General features: G+C 50.9%; 1 protein-coding gene and 1 pseudogene across 3 annotated transcripts in view; one reads left to right on the top strand and one right to left on the bottom strand.

Moving 5' to 3' along the window:
- The window catches only part of LOC130539194 (cysteine-rich secretory protein LCCL domain-containing 1-like), a 9,308-nt gene extending 3,699 nt beyond the window's left edge, over positions 1 to 5,609 (bottom strand). Inside the window, exons 1-7 of one of the 3 annotated variants that reach the window (XM_057057388.1) lie at positions 4,264 to 5,606; positions 3,961 to 4,149; positions 3,584 to 3,887; positions 1,952 to 2,070; positions 1,384 to 1,516; positions 745 to 860; positions 432 to 532 (exon numbers count right to left, since the gene is read on the bottom strand). In XM_057057388.1, coding sequence (XP_056913368.1) covers positions 432 to 532; positions 745 to 860; positions 1,384 to 1,516; positions 1,952 to 2,070; positions 3,584 to 3,850 — 736 coding nt within the window. In that variant the 5' untranslated portion in view covers positions 3,851 to 3,887; positions 3,961 to 4,149; positions 4,264 to 5,606. Of the gene's footprint in view, positions 1 to 431; positions 533 to 744; positions 861 to 1,383; positions 1,517 to 1,951; positions 2,071 to 3,583; positions 3,888 to 3,960; positions 4,150 to 4,263 lie in introns of all 3 variants that reach the window. The other 2 variants (XM_057057387.1, XM_057057386.1) reach the window with 2 other exon arrangements.
- A 65-nt stretch (positions 5,610 to 5,674) lies between these two features.
- Positions 5,675 to 16,488, top strand: LOC130539195 (neuropilin and tolloid-like protein 1; annotated as a pseudogene).
- The last annotated feature ends 642 nt before the right edge of the window (positions 16,489 to 17,130 follow it).

Here is a 17,130-nt window from a genome sequence, read left to right on the forward strand (position 1 = left end):
ATCAGCTGAAAACTATGCTGAGAGATCTGCCCCCCCCCCCAGGCTCTGGGGTCTAGGGGAAGCTGCCTCCAGGCTCTGGGGTCTAGGGGAAGCTGCCTCCAGGCTCTGGGGTCTAGGGGAAGCTGCCTCCAGGCTCTGGGGTCTAGGGGAAGCTGCCTCCAGGCCGAAGGTGGTTGCAGGCTGGACTAGCAGGGCTACACAGACACCGGTTGACGTGTCCTGCTAAGGCCTGTCTGTGGACTGTGGGAGGCTGGAGAGACCCCACAACAGCACACTACACCTGGAGTCCGGGACTTGAACCCTACTGCTTCAGAAAGCCAGGGAATCAGGACTTGAGCAGCTTTTTAGGAGAATGATTCAGAAGGTGAAAGACACAAGGCACATTGTGACAGTGTGAATAAGAGGACAAGAAAAGGGAATAAAGCCGGTACCTTTGTAGCAGAGGTTGTTCCTGCAGCCTCCAGCATAGCTGTCCGGACAAGCAGAGCACGGCGCTCCATATTTGTACGGCGCGTGGCCCCACCAGTTGCCCCTGGGAAAACAAGGAGCTGGTTTCAGACCTCATCGTTCTTTTTGTGGTTTCCCCACAACAGTCAGCAGTGAGATGAAGAGAGCATGGCAGCAGCGTCAGCATGGCAGCCACGCCCCCAGGCCTCTACTGCCTCAGGCAGGAGGTGGCGCTGTCGCTGCTGTGGTGTATTTAGAGCTGTGTCACATGGTACGGAGAGCTGTAGCAAGACGTACGGTGGAGAGTAGTTGCACACCAGATACACAGCTTTGGCCCAGATCATCCCCCACACATTCATGTTGTAGCACACGTTGATGGCACAGCCGATCCGGCTGCTGGTGGCCCACACCAACTGGAGTCGTAGGGTAGGGGTAGGAGTAATGGTAGGGGTAATGGTAGGGGTAGGGGTAGGGGTAATGGTAGGGGTAATGGTAGGGGTAGGGGTAGGGGTAATGGTAGGGGTAATGGTAGGGGTAGGGGTAGGGGTAGGGGTATGGTAGGGGTAATGGTAGGGGTAGGGTAATGGTAGGGGTAGGGGTAATGGTAGGGGTAGGGGTAATGGTAGGGGTAGGGGTAATGGTAGGGGTAATGGTAGGGGTAGGGGTAGGGGTAATGGTAGGGGTAATGGTAGGGGTAGGGGTAATGGTAGGGGTAGGGGTATGGTAGGGGTAATGGTAGGGGTGGGGTAGGGGTAGGGGTAGGGGTAGGGTTAGGGTAGAAAGACCAGCAAGAAACATCAGATACATGCTTTCAATCTATAGACACTTTCAAAACCAAAACAAGCGGCTCCACAATGTCCTCCACACCAGCACTCACCACATGTCTCCTGTCCAGTCAAATGACTTAAAGGTTGCATGAACAGAACTAACGCTCACCTGGGTGTAGTGTGTGCAGACAGGCCCGGAACACCTGAACGGGCAGTGTGGGTTACACTCCTGGGAGTACGGGTAGCTGTAGTACCTCACCTCATCGTACCAGGCCTGGACATGGTAAGTGGGGGGACGGTCCCTGGACACATCGAATGACTGTAGTCTAGGCTTGTGCTAGAGCTTCACAGCCCACATAAACAGGAGACATTTGAGACCGTGTGTCTCAGGGAAAGAGCAGGACACCAGCAGGTCCAGGACACAGCAGGTCCAGGACACCAGCAGGTCCAGGACACCAGCAGGTCCAGGACACAGCAGGTCCAGGACACCAGCAGGTCCAGGACATAGCAGGTCCAGGACACAGCAGGTCCAGGACACCAGCAGGTCCAGGACACCAGCAGGTCCAGGACACCAGCAGGTCCAGGACACAGCAGGTCCAGGACACCAGCAGGTCCAGGACACCAGCAGGTCCAGGACACTAAGGACACGTCTCCCAAACAAAGCACTGAGGAGCCCCAGTCAGGTGGCCCCCAGTGACTGATGAAGCTGGAAGCTTTAAAGACAGAAACACACATACCGGCCCCAGTGGGCTCCCAGATTCTGACCCATCTGGGTCAACATGTGGCTCGGTCCATGTTCCCACCGACAGCTGTGAGCCCAGTGGGCCGCACTCCTCTCCAGGTCGTAGTCCCATACCTGACACACACACACACGAGCAAGCATGGACACACACACGCATGCACACACAGACACATGTGTGACAAAATAACGACAATAATAATAATAACAACAACAATAATAATAATAATAATAATACAGTGTGTCTCTGCTGCTGTTATATTACAGACTCTGTTCATGTAACATCACTCTTCTCTCCATCAATTCATTTATTTATCTATCTATCATCCATCCATCCATCCATCATCCATCATCCATCAGGTGTCCATTATGTGTCTCATCCATCTATTGTTGTTTAGTTGTTGTATCTTCCTTCCTTCCTTCCTTCCTTCCTTCCTTCCTTCCTGTGTTTTTTCTCCCCTGGTTTCAGAGCAGTTGACCAGCTGAGAGTGATACTGGGAATGAGACACAGCTGCTTCTAATCAGAAGTCTTTAAATAGTGGTCGTGTTCCTGTTCTTCTGGTCAGGGGCCTCAATGGATGGATGAATGAACGAATGAACGGACGAATGAAGGAACGAACGAATGAATGAATGAGTTAATGAATGAATGGTTTTCCTGTCCTTTTTCCTCTCTCTCCAGCTGTTCCAGTTGCAGCTCTGCGTTCTGAGTTCTGATATTGTTTGAAAGATTATAGATGGACAGATGTGTTAAGCTAATCAACACATCTATCCCTCTATAATCAGTCCATCTATCCCTCTATAATCAGTCCATCTATCCCTCTATAATCAGTCCATCCATCCCTCTATAATCAGTCCATCCATCCCTCTATAATCAGTCCATCCATCCCTCCACTAGGCTGTTCTGACTGCCAATCATCAGCTTTCTCCTCCTGCTCTGTCACGTTCCTACCCTGGACATGCCAGGCCAGTAGGTGGCACTGTAGCCTACAGTATCCATGGTGACACACGCTGGAACGTGTTTGTATCTGTTTGTATGTGAGTGGGAGTTCCAGGTGAAGGAGAAGCCTTTAATGTATCTGCTGCCAGGACAACCCATTCCAGGCTTTACAGGAGGAACATTTGGCTGGTGTGTGGAACGAGGCAGAGCTTGGGAGGCTATAAGAGGCAGGAAGGGGAATGGAAGCCTGCCAAGAACTCGGTGTGGGTCAGAAGAGCCGCAAATGTATGAAAGAGGCATCAGCAGGACTCAAAGGTCTGTCTTCTTCGTCTGGTTCAGTCGCATCTCCGAGCATGTGCAGAGTCAGACTGCATGTGAATCCAGGGTGCCCGGACCTTCTGGGGCTCAGGTAGAAGATAATTCCACATGGCTTGTGATCGCTCTACAGGTCCATCCAGCCACATCTGAGCTACTCAAGCTTTCCTGCAGCTTTACACACCTGATCTAAAGTCCACAACCTTTCCTCAGTCTCTGAGAAATGTAATCAGATTACACGTTTGAATCCAGTCTGCAGCCATTTCAGTGACTTCAGTCTGTAATAGGCTGACCCAGGTTCCACAGAGGTCGTTACAAATCTACACCTGTAAGGATTTTGCTCTAAAGACCGGCCTGCTCTTCCGGTAACCCACTCACCATGTGTTCCATGTTGGATGCAGGGGGGTAGACCTGACCTCGAAGCTTGTTGTGAAGGTCCACAATCAGGTGCATGTCTCCCTCACTGATGGCCCTCCTCCCTCTTGGCCTGGCCTGCCACCAGTCCTCATCCTTGTCCCAGTACTTGTCCAGTATGGACTCAAGTGGTGTCGAGTTGTTTGGGACCATGGCCAGAAGAGTTTGGGTCAAGCCCAAGAGCAGGGCTGCTGTTCTGATCCAGTCCACTGAAGGAAGAGAGCGCCTCATGATGAGCCTGCGTCTGGACCAAGAACCCTGCAGACGTCTGTCAGACAGATGGATTCATTGTCAGAACACTGCGACTGAACCTTTCCTGTCTGGGACGGATGTCCACTCACTCAATGTTCGTACATTCACATTTACACGTGCGGCATTTTTCTCAGCAACATCTGTGAGGAGTTGTGGGAGAGCCTTTTCTAAATAAGGCAGCAGTGAGAGCAGCGCGGCTCAGGGTGCACGTGTGGGTCACTCCACACAGTAGCACCAGTGTGCACGCACGCATTCACGGGCGAGCAGCCTTCGCCGGGCTTGGGAAAGCAACACACACACACACACACACACACTTGTGAATATATAAAAATCATTAGGAAGCACATCTGCTAAAAACTGCAGCTGACGTGCACGTGACGCGTCAGAGTTACCTGAATATTCCAGCAGCTGCTCGGAGAGGAAACTGCAGATCTTCTTCAGCACCGTGAACTTGTGAAAGAGTGACAGATTTCCAGTTGAGGCCGGGTTTGTTTCTATCATCACAGAAAATGAGCGCAGACTTCTTCTGTACCACTGGCGTCCAGCCTGGGAGCCTGGGAGCTCCGGAGCGTCTGCAGCTACCTGCGGAATTCCTCAGGTGGCTCATGTGCTGCTGCCTGGCTGCATGACAGCCCTGCTTCTGCTTGCACTTATATGCCAAAATCTGTGCTCAGCGACACACAACGCCGAGCACCACACCCCCACAAAAGTCCCTCTGCCCTCCCTCTCGGACCACACATCCACCCATCCAAACAGGATCCAGGTTTGAGGGGGGAGGCCGGAAGTAATGTGAGAGTCGCCCTGGGCAGCTCACCTACGCTAAATGTGTTTTTAATCTTGGCTGGTACACACACACCCTGACCCCTGACCCTGGCCCTGGCCTAAACCCAGTTTTAACCTCACCCTTAAAACCAGGTCTCAAACACTCCTTTAACACTGTGAGGATCCTCAAATGTCCTCACTTTAATAGGAGAATGTGAAGGTCATTTCAGCGTCTCTGTGACACTTTTTCACTGGAAGCTTTAATGACAGAAACACACATACCGGCCCCAGCGGGCGCCCAGATTCTGTCCCACCGGCCCCAGCGGGCTCCCAGATTCTGACCCACCGGCCCCAGCGGGCTCCCAGATTCTGACCCATCTGGGTCAATAAGTGGCTCGGTCCATGTTCCCATCGACAGCTCTGATAATTTCATGTTTAAGTGAAACATTATTTTGTGGAAGATCAGACAAAATGTTGAAAATTAGATCTGATTATTGAAAGCGAAATATTAAGGCTTTAAATAGTTTGTGTAATATTAAGTGCTGAATTCTTGGGCTGCTGCCCCCACGTGGTTCTGCTGCCCCCACGTGGTTCTGCTGCCCCCACGTGGTTCTGCTGCCCCCTCCTGTTGAGAAACGGCACTTCGCCTGTTGCTCTGGTGTGATTTCAGTGGTGATCTGGACTAAAACTACACCCACTGACGGCTGCTCAGAGGCAAAGATAGAAGGTGAACTTGACCCGGCAGCACCCACAGGCAGCTAGTCAACCATCACCTGTGGGTGGCCTTTCATCTCCATGATTGGCTCCCTCGTGGCTCCTCATTATTACTCCCACCCATCCAAAAGGTTCTGGCCTCCAAAAGAAAGCAAAGTAAAAGGGCAAAAAGGGTTTTTTCTTTTTATTATTTAACATGTGCCAACATTCACCCCTGTAATGTCACTGAAGGTCTTTTGGGTGATTTGCTGCCTCAGAACAGGGTTAGGGTTAGTTAACAGTTGCTCCAGCCCCAAACCATCCGTAGCTGGTTGGGATTCATGGATCCTCATCTGTCCATACTTTCATTTGGTCTGCAGCCACCAGAGTGATGTCAGAGCTGTCAGTCACGAGAACCTTCTCTTTTGCCCCCAGATGTTGTGGTGCCCCCAGATGTTGTGGTGCCCCCAGATGTTGTGGTGCCCCCAGATGTTGTGTCTTGAGCTCTTCCTCCTACAGGGGCCCCAACACCCTTGAGTGAGCAGTAAGTCATAAAAAATCATCACCTTCATGCTAACAGACTCCCTTGAACACCTTCAAAGGTCCACCAGCAATGCCCCCACCCTCCCCCTGCTCTCAGCACTGCCCCCACATGTAGAGGATGTGGGGGTATGGGGTGGGGGTGTCCCTCAGAATCCCTTATGGCCCCTGAGTGTCTCTCTTCACACGGGACTGTGTGGCCCCACACAGCTCCACCACCACCATAAATGTCCATTCTGGACTCAACACCATCAGATCCAACCTGTGGTTCCTCTAACGGCCCCCTGTTGAGGGTCCTCCCATGTTGAAGGCAAGATGAAACCAGTCTGCACAACATCTGCACAGCATCAGCTGTCACAGCTCCGTCAGCCCGGATTAATGCTGCCTAAAGGTGGAGCAAAAAATAAGGTTTGTGGCGGAGGCGACTTTAATCCTTTGAGCTCTCGGGGAGACGGAACGACCGGGATGATGTTTCCGTGAAAATGTCTGTGGATTTGTTCCTGTCAGATGGGCTGAAGAGACATTTGGTGCAGATTATTGGATGGCAGATGCTCAGGCAGCAGAGATGGTGCCCAAATTACTGCTGCTCAGCGGTAAGTTTGCAGCTTCATTTCACCTGTCAGAAAGACGAGATCCTTCACCATCGTTCTAACGACTGGCGGCTTCCTTCTGTCGCAGCGCTGGCAGCGGTCCTCGTCCCACCTGAGCCGTCTGCAGCAGCCACCAAAACCAAGGCTCAAGGTAGCGTCTACCTTCACTGCAGCACCACTTCTGCTCCGGCTCTTCTCTGGGGGGCAGCTGGGAGGTGGAGCGGGGGGGTGGTCACATGTGCTTGGTTATTCCCAAAACCCCAGTTTTATAAAGACCGCTGTTTTTTTCTTTTGACAAAATAAGGAAACCATTTTAACCATTTTAATAATTAATGATACTCAGATTTAATAATGTGGAGATCTTATGAAGGCTGCCCAATCATCATGTTTGTTCAAATCTTGTATTCCTGCCCACTGTGGTCGTGATGGTAGCTGATCAGGCGGTGACCAGCGGTCCGTTTCTGGGCTGGTACAGGAAGACGATCCCATGCTGCCCCTGAGCCAACGTGTGTCCTGCTGTCAGTGGTGTTTCTGAGTGTTCCTCCTTGTACATTCCAGTGAAGAACAACTCAGGAGTGACACCCGCTGGGCAGTGTGGGACCTGGGTCAAAGAACCTGATGGAGGGTATTTTACCTCCCCTAACTACCCTGAGAAATACCCTCCTGAGAGGGAGTGTGTCTATATCATAGAAGGTAACCTTTGTCCGTTTCCGAGCGTGGCCTCCACACCCCTGACCTTCTCACCCCTGACCTTCTCACCCCTGACCTTCTCACCCCTGACCTTCTCACCACCTGCCTTTACTTGCAGCCTCTCCTCGGCAGTGCATCGACTTATTCTTTGACGACAAGTATTCCATCGAGCCTTCCTGGGAATGCAAATTCGACCACATTGAGGTCCGAGATGGGCCCTTCGGCTTCTCGCCCCTCATTGGCCGCTACTGTGGCCAGGAGAGCCCAGCATACGTCCACTCCAGTGGACGCTATCTGTACATCAAATTTGTGGCGGACAGCGAACTGGAGGCTACTGGATTCTCGGCACGCTACAACTTCACCCAGGGTTCGTATCCGCCTCACGAGGAAGCGCAAACTTACATGTGTCTGCAACTCAGTCGCAGTTCCAACTCTTTTTCCTCGCTCTCATAAATAACTGAGAGAAGGGTGGTTAGGGTCAGGGTTAGGGTGGTTTCCCAGCAGCGTGTTTGGGAACATGGCAACAAAGAGGGAGACCGGCCAGGATTTCTGCTGCTTCTGATTACAACTCTAATCCTTCAGCTTGTTCCCTCTCCTGGCCCAATCCACCAATCTTCATCTAGGGATGGTTTGGCTCCATCATGTGCCACCGCTTTATACTACTAATGGAACACACACACACACACACACGCACGCACGCACGCACACACACACACACACACACACACACACACACACACACACACACACACACACACACACAGTTAATGAAAGCTTGTCTTCAGGGGAATAAGGCTTGTAAGCGCTGAGCTGCAGGAGCTTAAGGGAGTCTGAGGTTTTATTCCTGACAGATTTCATAAGGTAACCCTCCCCAGATGAGGATTAAGCTGCAGCATTCACTCATCCAGCCATCTCAGGACCTCCAGTTTACAGCATTTCCACAGTAGCTCGCATACATTCTAATCCCGGGAAACCGCCTCATGCCTGTCACACATGCAGGAGAGGGTTGTCCTTCATGTTTCAGGGGTTTTTCCTCAAAACACTTTTGTACTTTGTTACCCAAGCTGACCAAACAAAGCTACATTTATGTTTTAACAGATAAGGTGGAGCTGTTGGGGTTAAGGTGGAGCTGTTGGGGTTAAGGTGGAGCTGCTGGGGGTAAAGGTGGAGCTGCTGGGGTTAAGGTGGAGCTGTTGGGGGTAAAGGTGGAGCTGTTGGGGTTAAGGTGGAGCTGTTGGGGTTAAGGTGGAGCTGCTGGGGTTAAGGTGGAGCTGTTGGGGGTAAAGGTGGAGCTGTTGGGGTTAAGGTGGAGCTGTTGGGGTTAAGGTGGAGCTGCTGGGGTAAAGGTGGAGCTGTTGGGGTTAAGGTGGGCTGCTGGGGGTAAAGGTGGAGCTGTTGGGGGTAAAGGTGGAGCTGTTGGGGTTAAGGTGGAGCTGTTGGGGTAAAGGTGGAGCTGTTGGGGTTAAGGTGGAGCTGTTGGGGTTAAGGTGGAGCTGTTGGGGTTAAGGTGGAGCTGCTGGGGTAAAGGTGGAGCTGTTGGGGTTAAGGTGGAGCTGTTGGGGTTAAGGTGGAGCTGTTGGGGGTAAAGGTGGAGCTGTTGGGGTTAAGGTGGAGCTGTTGGGGGTAAAGGTGGAGCTGTGGGGTTAAGGTGGAGCTGTTGGGGTTAAGGTGGAGCTGTTGGGGGTAAAGGTGGAGCTGTTGGGGTTAAGGTGGAGCTGCTGGGGGTAAAGGTGGAGCTGTTGGGGTAAAGGTGGAGCTGTTGGGATTAAGGTGGAGCTGCTGGGGTTAAGGTGGAGCTGTTGGGGTTAAGGTGGAGCTGTTGGGGGTAAAGGTGGAGCTGTTGGGATTAAGGTGGAGCTGCTGGGGTTAAGGTGGAGCTGTTGGGGTAAGGTGGAGCTGTTGGGGTTAAGGTGGAGCTGTTGGGGGTAAAGGTGGAGCTGTTGGGATTAAGGTGGAGCTGCTGGGATTAAGGTGGAGCTGTTGGGGTTAAGGTGGAGCTGTTGGGGTTAGGTGGAGCTGTTGGGGTTAAGGTGGAGCTGCTGGGGTTAAGGTGGAGCTGTTGGGGTTAAGGTGGAGCTGTTGGGGTTAAGGTGGAGCTGTTGGGGTTAAGGTGGAGCTGCTGGGGTTAAGGTGGAGCTGTTGGGGGTAAAGGTGGAGCTGTTGGGGTTAAGGTGGAGCTGTTGGGGTTAAGGTGGAGCTGCTGGGGTAAAGGTGGAGCTGTTGGGGTTAAGGTGGAGCTGCTGGGGTAAAGGTGGAGCTGTTGGGGTTAAGGTGGAGCTGTTGGGGTTAAGGTGGAGCTGCTGGGGTAAAGGTGGAGCTGTTGGGGTTAAGGTGGAGCTGCTGGGGGTAAAGGTGGAGCTGTTGGGGGTAAAGGTGGAGCTGTTGGGGTTAAGGTGGAGGTGTTGGGGTAAAGGTGGAGCTGTTGGGGTTAAGGTGGAGCTGTTGGGGTTAAGGTGGAGCTGTTGGGGTTAAGGTGGAGCTGTTGGGGTTAAGGTGGAGCTGCTGGGGTAAAGGTGGAGCTGTTGGGATTAAGGTGGAGCTGCTGGGGGTAAAGGTGGAGCTGTTGGGATTAAGGTGGAGCTGCTGGGGTTAAGGTGGAGCTGTTGGGGTTAAGGTGGAGCTGTTGGGGGTAAAGGTGGAGCTGTTGGGGTTAAGGTGGAGCTGTTGGGGTTAAGGTGGAGCTGTTGGGGTTAAGGTGGAGCTGCTGGGGTTAAGGTGGAGCTGTTGGGGTTAAGGTGGAGCTGTTGGGGTTAACGTGGAGCTGTTGGGGTTAAGGTGGAGCTGCTGGGGTTAAGGTGGAGCTGTTGGGGTTAAGGTGGAGCTGTTGGGGGTAAAGGTGGAGCTGTTGGGGGTAAAGGTGGAGCTGTTGGGGTTAAGGTGGAGCTGTTGGGGGTTAAGGTGGAGCTGTTGTATATCTGTAACCCTTTCAATCAGGAGGATTTATATAAACCATCCTATATCTTTATCCCTTCTTTACATTTTGTCCTCTTAACTCAGCCACAGGCGTGTGCATGTGTGCGTGCATGTGTGCGTGCATGTGTGCGTGCATGTGTGCGTGCACGTGCACACACAGTAAAGGTGATTAAAGAGTTGCCTCCCGTGGTCGTCCGCTGTTGGTACCTAATCTGCTCTGAATTAAGCTGGAATATCGGAGGTTCTAATCCCGGGAGCGCGGCGCCTCAGCCTCACAAAGGTTCCCAACACAATCTGCGGTTCTGGTCCGGTGAAGACTTGGATTTGTTCTGTGGGGGTTCAGAAGAGGGCAGAGGCTCTGAGATTAGTGATGATGCAGACGGGCTGAACCATGCAAACGCATCCAGTCAGCAGGTTTATGAAATGTTGGGTGAGAATTCCCAGATCTGAAAACATCCTGTGGAACACCAGGAAGGTGCCAGTTCCAGTAACGATGCTGTATTCCCTCATTAGATCCGGAGTTCCCGTACCTGGGAGAGGTGCCAGCCCTGACACGTGAGTGCTGAACATCCTGACCTTATCTCTTATCTTTGGCCAAACTGACGGCGTTTTGATTCCACCTGTGGCACCTACAGCTTGTGACTTTGAGCTGAGTGGCTCAGAGGGGTTCGTGGAGTCCAGCCAGATATCCGGGGAGGCCCGGGTGCTGCAGACCGAGGCTGTGGACTGCAGGTGGCACATCAGGGCTCCACCAAGATCCAAGGTCTGTGCTCACCTTCCTCCACTCCTGTTTGAAGCCAGTCGGCTGGCCCCAGGCCCCTGGGACCATGGGACCATAAAGGTTCTGTCTCAGAGAACCAAAGTTCATGTCCACTAATGCAGAAGTTGTAGCAGCTGTGATAGTGATGAAATGATTGGCTCCTCTCATAAGACCAGTTCATCCCATTCATCAATGATCCTCTGAAAGTAGAGGAATGACACAGGAACAGGCTCTGGGTTAAATGTCTGTGGTGAAAGTATCTCCATGAAGACCTTTGAACGATGCAGAGCCCGACTGCTCCTGAGCCTCGGATCTCCTCTGAACACCAGCATGGTGCCACCAGGTCAAACAGGAGCATCACTAATCCGGCTCACCTGAGTCAGCTCTGAGGTGTGGGGAAGGCTGCAGGTCCAGGGCACGAACCCTGGAGAGCCAGCTGAACATCAGGCTGGCTTCATCAGAGCCAGGTCCAGGTCCATCTCTGGCTCTGCTGGTAGCCGCCTTGTTCTGGGCTCCTCGGGGACCTACAGAATGTAACGTGTGTCTGCTGCCTTCACTCAGATCTACATGCGTTTCCTGGAGTACGAGATGCACAACTCAAACGAATGCAAACGCAACTTTGTTGCAATCTACGATGGCAGCAGTTCGGTGGAGCACCTGAAGAACAAGTTCTGCTCCACGGTGGCCAATGATGTCATGCTGGGCTCCTCGGTGGGCGTGGTCAGACTGTGGGCAGACGAGGGGAGCAGGAAGAGCAAGTTCAGGATCCTCTTCACCACCTTCCACGAACGTGAGACAAGACGCCTCCAAAAGCTCTGCTCAATGTCCTTCAGTGTCCTATACGTCTACACACACACACACACATACACACACACACAACACACACAATGGACACACACACTGTATATACACACACACACACACACACTGTATACACACACACAGTATATGCACACACACACAACACCACACGCGCACACACACAACACACACATGTATACACACACACACACACACACACTGTATACACACACACAGTATATGCACACACACACACACACACACTGTATATGCACACACATACACACACACTGTATATGCACACACACACCACTGTATATGCACACACACACACACACATACACACACACACTGTATATACACACACACACACACACCACACACACTGTATACACACACACTGTATATGCACACACACACTGTATATGCACACACACACACACACACTGTATATGCACACACACACACACACACTGTATATGCACACACACACACTGTATATGCCACACACACACACACACACACTGTATATGCACACACACACACTGTATACACACACACTGTATACACACACACACACTGTATATGCACACACACACACACACACACTGTATATGCACACACACACAGTTCAGTTCAGAATTTAAACACAAGATTTCTAGTCTTTTTACTTTTCCTTTATGTATTTATCTTGAGGGATACAGAAGGAGGTGCTGATGGATGGATTTTAAGCATGACTTGTTTAACGTGGCCACCGTGGCCATTTAGCCTCTCCAGGTGATGCTATCACGGGGGAGCTGTTACCATTTAGCCTCTCCAGGTGATGCTATCACGGGGGAGCTGTTACCATTTAGCCTCTCCAGGTGATGCTATCACGGGGGAGCTGTTACCATTTAGCCTCTCCAGGTGATGCTATCACGGGGGAGCTGTTACCATTTAGCCTCTCCAGGTGATGCTATCACGGGGGAGCTGTTACCATTTAGCCTCTCCAGGTGATGCTATCACGGGGGAGCTGTTACCATTTAGCCTCTCCAGGTGATGCTATCACGGGGGAGCTGTTATCTCTGGTGTTTATTTAGCATCACTGCTGGTGCTCAGAGGATCCTGCTTGTTCCTACAGCTCCCTGTGAAAGTGACACCTTCTTCTGCCACAGCAACATGTGCATCAACCACACCTTGGTCTGCAACGGTGTCCAGAACTGTGTCTACCCCTGGGATGAGAACCACTGCAAAGGTACTGGCTGCAGGGACGGAGGGACGGGGGGACGGAGAGACGGAGAGACGGAGGGACGAGAGACGGAGAGACGGTGGGACGGAGAGACGGAGGGACGGAGGGACGGAGAGACGGAGGGGCGGTGGGACGGAGAGACGGAGGGACGGAGGGATGGAGGGGCGGTGGGACGGTGGGACGGAGAGACGGAGGGACGGAGGGACGGAGGGACGGAGAGACGGTGGGACGGAGGGACGGAGAGACGGAGGGACGGAGAGACGGAGGGGCGGTGGGACGGAGGGACGGAGGGACGGGGGGACGGAGGGACGGAGGGACGGAGGGGCGGTGGGACGGAGGGACGGTGGGACGGAGGGACGGGGGGACGGAGGGACGGAGAGACGGAGGGGCGGTGGGACGGAGGGACGGTGGGACGGAGGGACGGGGGGACGGAGGGACGGGGGGACGGAGGGACGGAGGGACGGAGAGAGACGGAGGGACGGAGAGACGGAGGGGCGGTGGGACGGAGGGACGGAGGGACGGAGAGACGGAGGGACGGAGAGACGGTGGGACGGAGGGACGGTGGGACGGAGGGACGGAGGGACGGTGGGATGGAGAGACGGAGGGACGGTGGGACGGTGGGGCGGAGGGACGGAGGGACGGAGGGACGGGGGGACGGAGGGACGGAGAGACGGAGAGACGGAGGGACGGAGGGACGGAGAGATGGAGGGACGGAGGGACGGTGGGACGTGGGACGGTGGGGCGGAGAGACGGAGGGACGGAGGGACGGTGGGACGGTGGGACGGAGGGACGGTGGGACGGAGGGACGGAGAGACGGAGGGGCGGTGGGACGGAGAGACGGAGGGGCGGTGGGACGGAGGGACGGAGAGACGGTGGGACCGTGGGACGGTGGGACGGAGGGACGGACAGTGAATGTTGCTGTCTGTTGTTTCCATGAGCAGAGAAGAGGAAGCACAGCATCCTGGAGAGCCTGGACCACACCAACCTCAGCATCATCGGAGTCACCTGTGGCCTGGTGCTCGTCCTGCTCATCATCTCCGTCATCATCCAGCTCAAACAACCTCGCAAGAAGTACATCATCCGCAGGTTCGGACTTTGAGCTCCGCCCCTTTGTCCTTTCACAGTCTGACACCAACGTTTCTGGTGGTGACGCTTCGTTTTTATCGCTGACATTAATCTGTAGAATAACCTGTAGAATAATCTGTAGAATAACCTGTAGAATAATCTGTAGAATAATCTGTAGAATACCTGTAGAATAATCTGTAGAATAACCTGTAGAATAACCTGTAGAATAACCTGTAGAATAACCTGTAGAATAATCTGTAGAATAACCTGTAGAATAACCTGTAGAATAACCTGTAGAGTAACCTGTAGAATAACCTGTAGAATAATCTGTAGAATAATCTGTAGAATAACCTGTAGAATAATCTGTAGAATAACCTGTAGAGTAACCTGTAGAACAACCTGTAGAATAACCTGTAGAATAACCTGTAGAATAACCTGTAGAATAACCTGTAGAATAATCTGTAGAATAACCTGTAGAATAATCTGTAGAATAACCTGTAGAATAACCTGTAGAATAACCTGTAGAATAATCTGTAGAATAACCTGTAGAATAATCTGTAGAATAACCTGTAGAATAACCTGTAGAATAACCTGTAGAGTAACCTGTAGAATAACCTGTAGAATAATCTGTAGAATAATCTGTAGAATAACCTGTAGAATAATCTGTAGAATAACCTGTAGAGTAACCTGTAGAACAACCTGTAGAATAACCTGTAGAATAATCTGTAGAATAACCTGTAGAATAACCTGTAGAATAATCTGTAGAATAACCTGTAGAATAATCTGTAGAATAACTGTAGAATAACCTGTAGAATAACCTGTAGAATAATCTGTAGAATAACCTGTAGAATAACCTGTAGAATAACCTGTAGAATAATCTGTAGAATAACCTGTAGAATAACCTGTAGAATAATCTGTAGAATAACTGTAGAATAACCTGTAGAATAACCTGTAGAATAATCTGTAGAATAACCTGTAGAATAACCTGTAGAATAATCTGTAGAATAACCTGTAGAATAACCTGTAGAATAACCTGTAGAATAATCTGTAGAATAACCTGTAGAATAACCTGTAGAATAACCTGTAGAGTAACCTGTAGAATAACCTGTAGAATAATCTGTAGAATAACCTGTAGAATAATCTGTAGAATAACCTGTAGAATAATCTGTAGAATAACCTGTAGAATAACCTGTAGAGTAACCTGTAGAATAACCTGTGTAGAATAATCTGTAGAATAACCTGTAGAATAACCTGTAGAGTAACCTGTAGAGTAATCTGTAGAATAACCTGTAGAATAACCTGTAGAATAATCTGTAGAATAACCTGTAGAATAACCTGTAGAGTAACCTGTAGAGTAATCTGTAGAATAACCTGTAGAATAACCTGTAGAATAACCTGTAGAATAATCTGTAGAATATCTGTAGAATAACCTGTAGAGTAACCTGTAGAATAACCTGTAGAATAACCTGTAGAGTAACCTGTAGAGTAACCTGTAGAATAACCTGTAGAATAATCTGTAGAATAACCTGTAGAATAATCTGTAGAATAATCTGTAGAATAACCTGTAGAATAATCTGTAGAATAATCTGTCGAATAACCTGTAGAATAACCTGTAGAATAACCTGTAGATAACCTGTAGAATAACCTGTAGAATAATCTGTAGAATAACCTGTAGAGTAACTGTAGAATAACCTGTAGAATAACCTGTAGAATAACCTGTAGAATAATCTGTAGAATAACCTGTAGAATAACCTGTAGAGTAACCTGTAGAATAATCTGTAGAATAATCTGTAGAATAACCTGTAGAGTAACCTGTAGAATAATCTGTAGAATAACCTGTAGAATAACCTGTAGAATAACCTGTAGAATAACCTGTAGAATAACCTGTAGAGTAATCTGTAGAATAACCTGTAGAATAACCTGTAGAATAACCTGTAGAATAACCTGTAGAAGCAGATGCAGGTGCAGCGCCTGTGTCCTGTCTGACCTCCATTTCCTCCCCACCTCAGGGAGGACTTTGACCCCGCGCTCCTCCACTCGGGGGTGGAGCCTCCTCACTACGAGCTGTGCGCGCTGCGCCGAGCGCCCTCTGGCGACCTAGCCGACGCCGCCCTGGCGGAGGACTTTGAGAAGTTCCACAAGCTCCGCCGGTCCTCCTCCAGATGCATCCGCGACCACCACTGTGGCTCTCAGCAGGGGAGCGTGCACGGCAGCATTCACGGGAGCCGCAGCAACCTGAGCATGAGGGACGCCACCATCCCAGCGGACGGGGGCGCCGCGGTGGCGCTGAGCCAGCAGTCGCCCAGGCTGCCCCAGCACACGGCCCCCAGGGCTGCGCAGCGTGGTGGTGATGAAGCACAGCTACTCTCAGGACGGCACAGGGAGGAGCAGAGCCGAGGAGGAGGAGGAGGAAGGAGGAGGAGGAGCTGGTGATGGACCAGGCCACAGCACCAACATGCACCACCATCACTACCACCATGGCTCCTCGGGACATGACCACGCTGTCCACCGCACTCTGTCCAACGACTTCTGAGGACGGAACGATGGAAGCCTCCCCGCCCCCGTCCCCGTCCCCGTCCCCTACTGCACCGAACTGCTGGTCCCTTGACACCCGACCTCAGACCGACCTCAGACTGACCTCAGACCGACCTCAGACCGACCTCAGACTGACATCAGACCGACCTCAGACGGTCAGATCGAAGATCAGAGTGTGTTGTTTTGGTCCTTGTCTACTTTCAAGTGTCACTATTGTCATTACCATCATTATTGTTGTTATTACCATTATTATGGCGCACTATTGCCAGTATTATTACTATCATTATTGTTGTTATTACTAGTATTATGACGCACTATTGCCAGTATTATTACCTTATTGTTGTTATTACTAGTATTATGGCGCACTATTGCCAGTATTATTACTATATTATTGTTGTTATTACCATTATTATGGCGCACTATTGCAGTATTATTACCATTCTATTGTTGTTATTACCATTATTATGGTGCACTATTGCCAGTATTATTACTATATTATTGTTGTTATTACCATTATTATGGCGCACTATTGCCAGTATTATTACCATAATATTGTTGTTATTACCATTATTATGGCGCACTATTGCCAGTATTATTACCATAATATTGTTGTTATTACTAGTATAATGGCGCACTATTGCCACTATTATTACCATAATATTGTTGTTATTACCATTATTAT

The sequence above is a fragment of the Takifugu flavidus genome, chromosome 15 (assembly GCF_003711565.1).
Source record: "Takifugu flavidus isolate HTHZ2018 chromosome 15, ASM371156v2, whole genome shotgun sequence".
Lineage (NCBI taxonomy): Eukaryota > Metazoa > Chordata > Actinopteri > Tetraodontiformes > Tetraodontidae > Takifugu > Takifugu flavidus.